The sequence below is a fragment of the Ochotona princeps genome, chromosome 5 (genome assembly GCF_030435755.1).
Source record: "Ochotona princeps isolate mOchPri1 chromosome 5, mOchPri1.hap1, whole genome shotgun sequence".
NCBI classification, from domain to species: Eukaryota; Metazoa; Chordata; class Mammalia; order Lagomorpha; family Ochotonidae; genus Ochotona; species Ochotona princeps.
The window spans coordinates 67,785,666-67,799,237 of record NC_080836.1 but is presented as its reverse complement, the minus strand read 5'-3'; the positions used below and the strand labels follow the sequence as shown (position 1 = coordinate 67,799,237).

At 35.5% G+C, this 13,572-nt stretch overlaps 1 protein-coding gene across 4 annotated transcripts in view; it reads right to left on the bottom strand.

Annotated features, from left to right (window-relative positions):
* The window catches only part of GLS (glutaminase), a 76,151-nt gene that overhangs the window by 42,953 nt on the left and 19,626 nt on the right, over positions 1–13,572 (bottom strand). For 3 of the 4 annotated variants that reach the window (XM_004576969.3, XM_004576970.3, XM_058664743.1), the window contains exons 5-7: positions 12,932–13,011; positions 9,447–9,610; positions 4,592–4,650 (exon numbers count right to left, since the gene is read on the bottom strand). In XM_004576969.3, coding sequence (XP_004577026.2) covers positions 4,592–4,650; positions 9,447–9,610; positions 12,932–13,011 — 303 coding nt within the window. Of the gene's footprint in view, positions 1–4,591; positions 4,651–9,446; positions 9,611–12,931; positions 13,012–13,572 lie in introns of those variants that run through there. The other variant, XM_058664744.1, reaches the window with a different exon arrangement.

Here is a 13,572-nt window from a genome sequence, read left to right as displayed (position 1 = left end):
AGAACTAGAACAACTGAAGATCCAACAGGATTTATTCTCAGTCATTATAATGATTCACATCCTGTACACTACTTTATTCAGTATCTCAAAATGTTCTGTTAAGGCACGATTAGTGCATGAGAGGTTTGAACATTCCTAATAAGTGCACCGTAAGAAAAACTGGGACACAAGAAAAGGATGCCTTTCTTCAGGGAAACAGGAGGACATTCAGACCAAAGGAAGACAAACTTCAAGAAAGGCACATCTGGAAATCAGACGCCTTCAAACTGTTAATGCCCTCCTTTCCATTGGAAAGAATTTAGATCCTCAGGCATATGATTACTTTTTAGAAGATTATAGGATAAGCATTTAGATATCATTTTAATTTAAAAGTTACAGTAATTCATAGCAAATACAACATTTTTTAAAGAAACTAAGCTAGACAAAATATATTTGCCAAAATTTCAAATTAATTCAGCAAAAGACCATGCTGTGTTTGTAAAGTTCAGATACCTATACCAGAAAATGACACTTTTATTTTTTAATAAACATATACCTATCAGTTATAGCTTATATGCTTTAAATAATTTAATGAATAAAAATTTGATGAAAAGGCACTGATTCAATCTAACTCTGATGGAATGTTTGACACTGTTTTTATAACATATTCGTGAAATGATTCTTACATTTTATATTTTAAAGGTGAAAACATCACTGCTAATATCTTTCAATAACTTCATACAGTCAGTGCATGAATCAGTTATTTCATAATCTGATTCTATTCAAAGTTTGTGAATACAAGCCTACTAAAAGTTAGAGATCATACAGGAATGAGGCAAAGTACCACCTAACATGAGTTAATAAAATACTCATCTTTCCACATAAACTGTTTTAAACTGAAATAATACTAGGATAAATAAAAATATATATTGCAGGACATATGAACAGAACAGTGAATTTAACTGTCAATAAATAATCTTTCATTTAAAAAATAAACCTTTAATACGCACCAATGATAGCAAAACAGAATGTTATCAAGTCCAAAGCATCATCCATCACTCCCCAGAGTCACAGACTACATTACAAATGTGACTTAAGTGTATATCTAACAGGTTGTTGCCAATATGATGAAAGGAGCAGTACATATAAAATGACTAAACTTGTCTTGATTTTCATGGACCATGACTACATTATGCAAAGAGAAAACTCCATTTTCTAAAATAAAAAAATTTCATTAGAATAAAGACATAACAATATAGAGTATAGAATAGCTTTCTATTTCTAAAATAAAAAGCAAACTGTGACAATTATTTTGCAGTATGTTGTTCTTAATTTTCCCACCATAAGCCTCAAATCAAGTTATCACCCAAATTTAATCTAGGTGAAATTCTTACCACTGAAAACAAAGATACTGTCATTTCATTTAGATGTAACTGTGTTTCAAATTTATCCTTTCCTCTAAATCAAGCAATCACACATTATCATCACCGAATATAACAGACTGTAACCAGAAGTATTCCTTGAAACTGAGTGGCTACCATAATTGAATTATGTTCATTTTAAGCATAAAATGACATGTTTTTAAAAAGGTATTTACCTATATAGCTTTGATTAAAATTTTAAATATTGGAGTTTTCCTATAAGCTTAGTAGTTAAGAATTTATGCAACAGGTTCCTTCTGTCCAAATCCTCCTCTTTTTCCACAATCTGCTAATCCTTTTGAACATTTGCTCTGCCTCTTCCCCCATTTCCTGAGGATCACCATCAATCCTACAAGGAAAAAATATCAATACTACAAAATTATGAAATAAAGAGTCTCACTAAAGACTCTACGTAAATTTTTTAGGGGGAAAATAACATGAGTAAAATTGTTCTAATGGCACCATTGCAAACTCCTGAATTTTGAATTAAAAAAAAAAGTCACAAATAACCTTATGGTCATCAACTTAAACAGGGAAAAACAATTACATCTAGCAGTCATAATAAAGAACCTACACAGATGCTTCAGTAAGGAACTTGTTTCCTTACAGAGAGCAGACACTGGACTAACGTCCAAAGAATGAGTACACACACTCACCAAAAAACTGATGCAACTTTCAAGCCACATGAATTGGTTACTTTTTGTATGAGCTAAAGTTAAGAAAGTAGTATTTCTGCTTTTTATGCATAATGCTAATTAAAATTTTAAAAATCATCAGGAGAAACAGCAAATGCCGATATTAAATATGGCAGAGTGAATACTAATGAACAGCAGAGAGACTACTGGATCCAGTACAAGCCCATTTCTACTGCTACTACAAATTTTCCAGTCTTGTGCTCGCTTCGGCAGCACATATACTAAAAATTGGAACAAATTTTCCAGTCTTAATCTCCTCACACGCATAAAGTCAATAGAACTGGGCTCGAACATTTTTTCCATTTCAAATCATCATTAATTTATAAATACTATGTAATCAATCATACAATTTGCAAAGATCAATCACATAAAAGCACTTACACGTTATGAATTTAAAAAGTTATATACTCCATGCTCAGTTTTATACGGGGTAATAATATACCTCCTAAGATCTATTATAAATTTAATTTAATACAATAGTTTTCAGGAAACACATTCTAAAAACAAAACAAAAACTCCAGTGACCTTAAATATTAATCAACTCTCAAAGTCTCATTTCCAACTTGGTCAGTAAATCAATCTATAAATTTAAAATCACACATCAAATCAACAAATACAAGATGACTCAGTTAAATTTTTGCACTACTGAACACTGAATCAGATTTACATTGTATGTGTGTTTTAGCTATTTCTAATTGCTCATACTAATGTGGCTCCATGTACAGCTAATGGCTTATAACAGAAAATGGTGACTGAAACTAATGAAATGACCATGATATGACAAGACATGCAATTTTCACATGCAATATTGCATCATAGTCTATAAAACCTATGAAGTATTTCACAGACTTTTGGCTGCATGCTGTTAAGGAAGTCCCCTATTAATTATTTACATATGCTGGCTGTTTTGTTTGCTTTTTTGAGAATACTATTGGTGTGTCATGTTGATCCTTTGCCATTATAAGAATTCTTAAACTGAAATTCATTGATCAGGTTCCAGGGGTCTATGAAACCCCTTAAGATTATGGTATGTCAATATTCTTCAGAGAAGATCCCAAAAAAGGTTCAGAACCATCCCAATGTTTATATCAACAAGCATGAACATGTACATTTTTTTTTAAATAATTTCCTTGATTCTGATTCAAGAAGCTTATGTAAATGCTTAATTAATGAGACATTCATCACAGCATTTTTAAAACTTCATTATAAAGGTTCATTTGCATCATTACAAGGGTTCATTTGCTTGAATGTATCCCATACTAAACTGCCAAGCTGCCTAAGGGCAGGATTGCATCAACAGATATTCACATTGTCATTTTCTATAGTAATTTCTTTCTTTCATTCCAGATTAACCTTTCTCTTATGTAATAATCATGAATAACTAGATGTTATAATGGGAAAAACAAAAATCTCCACAACCTATTAAAATTAGTTATATTTGAAAACACTTGGCTATACTTTCTTCATTGATACTAGTTCCAAGCAGTGAGTGGACCAATGCTTACAGAGTAATGAGTAAACGTATATATTAAGATAAACATTTTTTTCAAGAGTTTTTTTTCTCATGAATATATATAAGTAAGAAAATATTCCTAATATGTAGATAAATTTTAATAAATTGGGCAAAGAATATGATTTATACTCTTTGTAGTATACTCTTCTTTGTAGTAACCAGTTATCCTGGTGATTTTATTAACAAAGCCATGTAGTTATGTTCCATTCTAATATGGAATAGGTAGACACATTTTAAATGAAGAAAGTATATAAATGTCCCAAACACAAAAGAAGTTTTTAATAAAAATCCATAACTGGAAATTAAAATCTAAAATTCTCTGACGTTATGAGATTTTTATATCACAATAACTCTTTTCAAATGCTTATTTTAAAAAAACCTGGAAGTTTCCAATTATTAAGGCAAGCCAAATAATAAAAGAAAATCAACACACAATGCAAACTTCAAAGCATAAGAAAAATAACATAACTTAATAATTGGAATAAGCCTTACTTCAATCATGACATGATTTCATCAAAAACAAACCGAGTTGAGACGACAGTCAGGATTACAGCTCATGAGAGTACTCAAGAGTAAACAAAGTACTGGTTTGGTCCTACATATGATATTAGTATCATACAGTAAAACACTTTTAATTCTGTTCCCATCTATTAATTCTAGAAGAGCCAAAAAGAAAGTAAAAGTTTTTCAACCTTTAAGGAAACACTCTATGTCTATTGTTCAGGAGACTCTCTAAACATTTGCCAGATCTTCAAATCAAGAGTCAGTTAGCCACTGGAATGGAAATGTGCCATCTGTGCTTAATCCTGACCTTGAAATTATCACATCATTTATTCTGAAACAAATATAAATAATTGCCTTCTACAAAGTTTTTAAAATCAAGAGAAAAATTTTCATAATTCTATACAAACAATCCAAGATTCATCATTATTCCTTAATTACTACAAAAGTTACTAGGTTAAAAGGAAATGTTGACATTTTACCTTTATTAATGAGGTCACAACAATTGCTCCAGCATTTACCATAGGATTGTGTGGTTTATCTGTAAAATTCAAAAGTAATGACATTATTTCAAATAAATGGGATCATTTTCTCCAATGTACGGCTGCGCCTCATCCAACATGAACTTGGGTTTCTTTTTTAAATATGTGCCACTGTTACAGAAGGACTTTGTTGAGGGAATTCTCTTTTGAAAGTTATTTACATACTAACCTTGTAATTCAATTGTAGGATATTGCTCTAATAACCATCACAGTCAGACAAGGACTCATGCACAAAATACAGAGTAAGTAATGTGCATGTATGCCCTCACTCCCTATCGGCCACATACTAGCGACATGACCCCTGTGCAAATAATTCAACCTCGCTGTCTCAATTTTCCCATCTGCAAGCAAGATACTAACTGTAACTACATTTTAGCAAATTGTAATTGAATTCAAACACACAAAATGCTTAAAAGGTGCCTGGCACATACTTAAGCACTTGAACAATGCTATTATATTAACTGTGACATAAGCGTATCTAGTGCCACTGCTTTTTGGAAAAGTTTCATCTCTGTACTTCTGATTAACACATTCACAAAATAAAACACTAACAGATGATACAGACTAGCACAGGAATTATTCTTTCATAATTTTAAAGATACTTAGAATTTTAAGTTTATTCAAAATCCTATGCCTTGTAATGCTTACAATTAAATAGAATTACAAATCTCAATTGATTACATTCTAATACATGGCAAAAATGCCATACACACAATTCTTGAGGGACAGTAAAAACACAATTGCAACCATACTTCCTCACTTATCTGATGGAGTGATTTACTTCTTCAGGAATAAATTCTTATCTAACTTGACAAACTGGCACAGCACTTAAATTTAATTACATTATTAGTCTCCTAAAATTTAACAAAGGTACATTCTGTCAGACAGGCTTCCAGTTTAACAACTCTGCTCTGGAAAAGTCTAGCAGGTCCCCAAAATGTTAAACATACATTTACCATGGGACCCAGTAATTATTCTACTCCCAGGTACATAACAACAAAAGTGTTCACACAGAAACTTGTATACAAATATTCACAAGATTTATTGATAAAAGCCCAAAAAAATGGGAACTCAAATGTTTCATCAGCTGGCAAGCGAACAAACCAAGGTATAAATTCATGCAATATGCCACTATGGAAAGGAGTGAAGCTACAACACAGATCAACCTTAAAAGCATGAAGCCAGGGCCCCAGGAAGGAGTTAAGCCGCCACCTTTAACACAGTATCCCACTGGGTACTAGTTTAAGCCCTGGCTGCTCTACTTGTAGTCCAGCTTCCTGCTAAAGCACCTTGGAAAGCAGAAGATGTCAGCCCAAGTGCTTCAGCCTGTTTTCCACATGGGAAACCCAGATGAAGCTTCTGGTTCCTGGTTTTTCTCTTGATCAGCACTGGCTCTGCAGCCACCTGGAGAGTGCACCAGCAAACGAAAGATTTGTTTCTCTCTGTAACTTTCAAATAGGTACCTTTCGTTGAAACTAAGCTAAAATAAGCCAGTCCTAAACACTATATATCTATGATTCCATTAATGTGAAATACTCTAAACAGGGAAGTCTACAGATAAAAGTAGATTACAAAAAGCAGGGTTCTTTTTGGGGGCGTATGGGGAGAAGCAGTGTGGTGAAGGAATGTTAAGATTGGCACTGAGCCCTATTGGGTTAAACCACTGCCTAAAACACAGGCACTCCATATGGGCACCTGTTTAACTCCTGGCTGCTCCAATTTTGATCCATATTCTTGCTCAGTAGAGCTCCTGGCTCTGGCCTCACCCAGGTTCTGCTGCAGCAGCCATATGGGGAAAAGTTAAAATTAAGGAAAAGTCACATTATATACTTTTACACTATATTCCACATATGGTTTAATTCTGAAGTGAGCATTTGCATTTTCTCCAACCAATTTCTACCTTTTCTAAATACTTCAGTTCTGTTACACTCATGTAAACTAACTCCTTTCTAAATCCTAATAAACATTATGTAATGCTCAGTACTGTCCTCCTGACCCACTAACAGAAGTTATTTTTTAAGATTTCACTTATTTAAAAATAGAGTTGGGAGGATAGAGTTCTTCCAGCTACTGGATCATATCCCAAATGGCTGCCAACAATAGGGGTTGAACCAGATCAAAGCCAGGAGCTTTTTAGGGGACTCTCCAGGGCACTTGACCCATCCATCCTCTGCTTCTTTGCCAGACACTTACGAGCTGGGAGACAGATCAGAAGGGGAGCTCATGGAATGTGAACCAGTTACCATAGAGGATGTGGGCACAACAGGCCCAAGTTTTACCTGCTATACTACAGTGCAAGCACAGAGAAGTATTATTTTCAGTATCTATAGCCCAAACTGCCCTCCAAAGTTGTTAACATATAGATAAGAAGGCTGTACAAATATTTGTTGATTAACCTAATCTCCACAAGGTTAAAAAGCAAAATTAACTTACAAAAAGTAACTATTGACTCACTAACAATAGAAAACATTAGCCAACTTCTACCAAGGATCAAAGCAGTTTATACTGCAAACATTTTAAAACATCTGTTGTTGAAAAACTTAAACAATTACTATATATATTCATTATACTCATGCTAGTTTTATCATTACTTTATAAAACTTGAATAACACTAAATTTATCGTATAAATTCTGTAATGCATGGGGGGAGGAAACAGGGAGGGATTGGGGGAATCCCAGAACCTATGAAACTGTGCCACATAATGCAACGTAATTTATAAAAAATAAAAAAATAAATAAATTCTGTAATGGTAAAGACATACATCCATATACCCACTAAGCAAATAGTTTTACCATAAATGTTCCCTTGACATTTTACATAAAAAATATCTTCAAACTGCTTTTTACTAGGGCTGGTCTAAACTAAGACTCAAGGGCACAAAATCTACTTAAAACTTAAAAAGTGGGCACAATAACAAGGCCTTTATTTTACCATGATTTTCAAAACCCCTGTAGGAAAAAGATTATCAAGACGAAAATCTTCTATTTTTTTATTAAAATTATAAAAGTGCTAAATTCCTGAGTTTCTATAAACTTTTTGGGATGTATTTATCTAATTTGAAAGGTAAAGTTAGACATGGAGACAAATATTTTTCACCCACTGGCTTACTTCCCAAATGGCCACAATGGCCAGGACCAAAGCTCCAGGTCAAAGTCAGGAGCTTCCTCTGGGTATCCACCAGCCCACTGCCTTAGACAATCCTCCCATGGTTTCCTAGCAGCATTAGCAAGGAGCTAGACTGAAGTGGATCAATTGTACCTGGAATCGGTTACAGACAACAACATAACCCAATGTCACAAATGGGGACCCAATGATTTTTTTTCTTATGTAGACTTTGCTAACAGCATTCCTTAAATCATGAATATGCATGGCAATAGAATTACTTACAGTTCTTTACTTCAAGTCCATTTCATTATTTTTATGCCTGGAATACTTAACGCCTACTCCTATGCTTGATAGTTTCTAGTCTTTAAACAGAGGTCTTAAAATCATTGGATCCATCAGGCTCAAATACATTATTCTCGTTTGCCCTTCACAAATAATGTTAATTTTTCTTGAAAAAGTAATCCTGCTAGATAGAATGCTAGATCTGGATGTCAGTGAGCTTAACTTAATAAAGTGTTCATGCATGTGATGTCCTTACCAAAGTTGCTACTTTATAGGAATCTCCATGAAATGTAGCATCAAGATATAAAGATTATGGTAAAATAGGTTGTTAAAAAGTAACTAAAAAACCACAAGCAATAAGTCAGCAGAGGAAAAATCAGAGCTGCACCTTCATTTAAAAAGCTAGTAAGATGGGGAAGATGGGGCAGGTGCTATGATTCAGTAAGTTAAGCCTCCATCGGCAGTGCCAGCATCCCATGTGCACATGGGTTGAAGATCCAGCTGCTCCACTTTGGAATCAGTTCCCTGCTAATATGCCCGGGAAAGCAACAGACGATGGCCCAAAGTCCTTGGGCCCCTACATGTACATGGGAGACCTAGAGGAAGCTCCTGGCTCTCAGTGTTGGACTGGCACAGGCCTGGCAGTTGTGAGTTGTGGCCATAAGGGGAATACAAACAAAACAAAACACTAGTAAGGAAAAATAAGCACAAGGTAAATTTCATTTTTCATCTCACTGAAAGGGAAAAGATATATAAGCATATTTTCAATAACCAATACTGCAGTCTTCACTCTTAACCTTCACCTTCATATCTGTACATTAATTCACTTGTTCAGGAACCTCTGAAGATTAAAAAACAGAAATCAACCCACATAACTGAAGCTTAATCTAGAGATAGATTCTGTTTATGAAGAGTAATATGAATACCAACAGAATAGTTACGGAAAAATCCAACTAAAGTTTTGTTTATTCAGAAACACACAAAAAAATAAGGTTAAACAATCAGTGGTTTTCAATATACATTTTCCATATAGTGTTTGAAGATTTCTTGTATACTCATCATTTAGCAGCAATAATTACCCAAACTAATACTCGTATCCAACACCCTGAGTTGTCTCCACTGAACTATTTCCAAGAAAATCCCAGAAACCTTGAAACTTTACAATATACTCCCTAACAAGAAGTTAGAGAATATCTTCCTATGTGCTCCAATCTTCCCTCTAGTCTACTTGAATTAAATAATGTCTAAAATAACCATTTTTAAAAGTAAACGACTGAAATTTTTAGATTTCACAGAATTCACTGACAAATTCAAAGTACAAACTTTTTCTTCAGAGTCAAAATAAAATTACTTAAATTTACATAGAAAACTTATTTTCTTTTCAAACACTGTCTACATAATTCTTACCATCTTCATTCAAAAACAATTTGTTGAATCTTAATCCACTTGGCTCCTTCCCAACATATCGATGTACATATTCAGTTCCGAGGTCATTGACAGCGATGGCATATTTTAAAGGTTTTACACAAGACTGCAGACAAAAGGGAACTTTGGTATCGCCGATAGAATGCCTATTTAAAAGTAGATTTAAAAACTAATTAACAGTAACAGAGAAAAACATAAGTATATCATTTGTTAATCTTCAAAGATGTTAGTTGGAATTCACAAAGACTTCCCCATAATTCAGGCTCAAATGTTTACTTTAAAATTAAACAAACACAAATGTTTACAAGCGGTGTATCACAAAAGAAAAACGCTTGAAAGCACTCAGGTAATACAGTGATGATTCTAAACTATATGATAATTACTGCGGGTCTAGTATCATGTTGTAGGAGGTTAAGCCACCAGATAGGACACTGGCATCCCATATGGGAGTATCAGATCGAGTCTCAGCTGCTCCACTTTCAATCCAGCTGCGTGCCAACATGCCTTAGAAAGTAGTGGATGACAGCCCAAATACTTGGGGTCCTGTCAGCCATAAGACCTGGATAGAATTCCTGGCTTCAGCCTGGTCCAGCCCTGGCTGCTGTAGTCCTTTAGGAAGTGAACCAGCAGAGGAAAAATCTCAATCTCTTCCTCTGTGTCACCATGCATGTTAATGCATATTTTTAAAATAATATTTAAAGTGCTAAGAAAAGCACCCAAGAATTAAGGGACACGCCTGGCATGGTGACCTAGTGGCTAAATCCTGGCCCTGTATGCACCAGGATCCCATAGGGGTGCCGGTTTGTGTCCCAGCTGCTCCACTTCCCATGGAGCTCTCTGCTTGTGGTATGGGAAAGCAGCAGAGGATGGCACCAAACCTTGGGACCCTGCACCCACATGGGAGACCTGGAAGAAGCTCCTGGTTTCTGGCTTCATATGAATTTAGCTCTGGCCACTGTGGCCATTTGTGAAGTGAAGCCGAGGATAGAAGAGCTTTCTCTCCTCTTTGTAAAGCTGCCTTTGCAATAAAGATAAATGCATCTTTAAAAACAAAAGAATTAAGGAACAGCATTAAAGTCAAATATAAGAGTTATGGGAGTTCCCGAAGGCACTGCAAAAAAGGCTGAGTTCAAAGATGTAAGTAGTAAATAATAATTGAAAACTTCCAATACATGGAGAAAGAATTGGCCAATAAAATACAGGAGAGGCACAGAACTCCGAATGGTCAACCAAAAGCAATCCTCATCAGCACACAACATAATCAAGCTCAGTTCAGCAGAACATAAAGATATTTAAACATGCACATGAGAAAAGTCAATTAACCTATACAGAAAACCAGTCAGGTTCATAGCTGACCTCTCAGAGGAAAACCTATGGGTCAGAAGAGAACAGAGTGACATATTTCAGATCCTGAAAGGAAAGATTGTCAGCCCAGAATAGTGTACCCAGCAAAGTTTTCCTTTGTCTTTGAAAATTGGAATAAAAATACTTCCACGACAAAAGCTGAAAGACTTCGCCTCTACCAAACCTGCCCTACAAATACTACTTAAAAATGTACTACAGAAAACAGCAACTACCAAATCCAAAGGCAAACATGGAGAACATTTAAAAAAAAAAAAAGACCACAAAAACCATAAATCAAACATGAGTACCCACTGCTAAATATCAGGACCAAATCACTACCTGTCAACATTAACCCTGAATATAAAAGGCTAAACTCATCAAACATATATTACCAGACTATATTAAATAAAAACAAAACAAAACAAAAAGCACCAGGACCCATCTATTGTCTATGGGAGATCCACCTCACCAACAAAGACACATATAAACTGAAAGTGAAAACTCAGAAAAGGACATTCCAGGCTGATGGACAGGAAAACATAGGCTGGTGTACGAATTCTTATATAGATTTTGATGTGAAAAGCATTAAAATAGATGAAGAACATCACGTAATGATCAACAGAAACCATTTAGCAAGCAGAAATCACAATAATATATGTATACACACCAAACGCCAGGGCACTTCGCTACATGAAACAAATACTAATGATTTAAAGGGAGAAATGGGCTCCAATACAATATCGGGGGACTTTACTTCACTACCTCAATGGGCAGATCAAGAAGACAAACTCAGCAAGTAAACCACAGAGCTCACCTCAGACAAATAGGCAAACAGACCTAGTTAATATCTACAGAGCCTTTCATCCTACAGACACAGTATACAAAATTAATGAACTTACAGTCCTAACAAATTTATGGGAAAAATTATCATCTGATATAACTCATCAAGCTGCACATTCATTTATAGATTATCTTATTTTGGTTGCATTTGAATTTTAAAAGAAACAAAACCCAAAAAAGTGATTATGTCTTAGCCCAGTTTCAAAGTAATGGGAAAAGGATACTGTTTTATTTCTATTACAGCATAATTTTTCTAACCAAGCCAAATTATAACATGATACATCTGACAACCAAAATGATGTGTCTAGCCAAAACATTCCACAATTTTACTACTTTTTCCAAGGACTTCTCATTCTCTTGCTTCAAAATCAAGTCATTCTCTTTGAAGTGCTGTCATCACTATCATTTTTATACTTCTGCAAGTTTCTCACTTACCAGCAGCTACACTTCAGAAGTGAACATTTTGGGCCCGGCAGCGTGGCCTAACGGCTCAAGTTCTCCCATTGAATGCACCAGGATTCCATATGGGCGCCAGTTCTAATCCCGGCGGCCCTGCTTCCCATCCAGCTCCCTGCTTGTGGCCTGGGAAAGCAGTCAAGGACGGCCCAATGCTTTGGGACCCTGCACCCGTGTGGGAGATCTGGAGGAGGTTCCTGGTTCCTGGCTTTGGATTGGCGCAGTACCGGCCGTTGCGCTCACTTGGGGAGTGAATCATCGGACCTAAGATCTTCCTCTCTGTCTCTCCTCCTCTCTGTATATCTCACTTTGGAATAAAAATAAATAAATCTTAAAAAAAAAATGAACATTTTCCACAGACAGAGCCCATTAGCTTCTGGTAGCCCTGCCTGTTTTGTAATTAGCTTTTCATTTTGCATATAACTGATAGACAATGAAGTATGCTATACTTCACTCTTAACTCTCACCTAATCTTATCAGGAAGTTGAAGGAACAAACACAATCATAAGGTGAGTAACCAATGACAAGCTGAGAAATCCGTGGTCGGTTCATTAGACACTAGTCATCTTTTGACAACTCTACCTTGCCTAGGCCAATTTGTACCTGCAAACTATAACTACATTTATATATATAGAATGCATCAAAAACTTTTTTACTAACACTGATTTACCATTTAACCTTTTAAAAATTCTATTGAAACTGAAAATTCTTTACCTCCCTTAGAATTCCATCTTCTATGAATAATTTCTTATAGTAGTCTTCTCCACATTAAACACATGCAAAATTTTAGGGTTAGAATTATCTTCATAAATTTGAAATAAACTTACCTCTGTCCATCTACTGTACAAACAGACACACCCCACAAATCAGGACTGAACTTGGCCAGCTGAGGAATATAATCTGCAACCTATCCAAAATATTAGAAAGAAATTCACAAATATAGGCAAAAATGTTATCTCCTATCGAAAATATTGTTATCTCCCTTTGCCTTCTATTCACTCGTATTTTATACTACCCAGTAGCTTTGCAGTCTTTCATTAACAATGTTTGAAAAAATAACAGGGCTGGTGTCGTGGACTGGCTAATTCTCCGCCTTCAAGCACTGGCATCCCATATAGGCACTTGTTTTTGTCTTGGCTGCTCCGCTTTCCATCCAGCTATATGCTTATGGCCTTGGGAAAGCGGCAGTGGAAGCCCCAAAGTCTTGGGACCATGTACCCGTGTGGAGACCCAGAAGAAGCTGCCGGCTTCAGATCAATTCAACTCTGGTCATTGTGGCCATTTGGGGAGTGAACAGCAGAAGAAATATCTCCCCTCCTGTCTTTCCTCCTCTCTAACTCTGCCTTTCCAATAAAAACAAATAAATCTTTATAAAAAAATTTGCAAGTGGGTCCCGGTGTGGTGCTCTAGTGCCTAAAGTCCTCACCTTGAACGCACTGGGATTCCTATATGGGTGCCAGTTCTAATC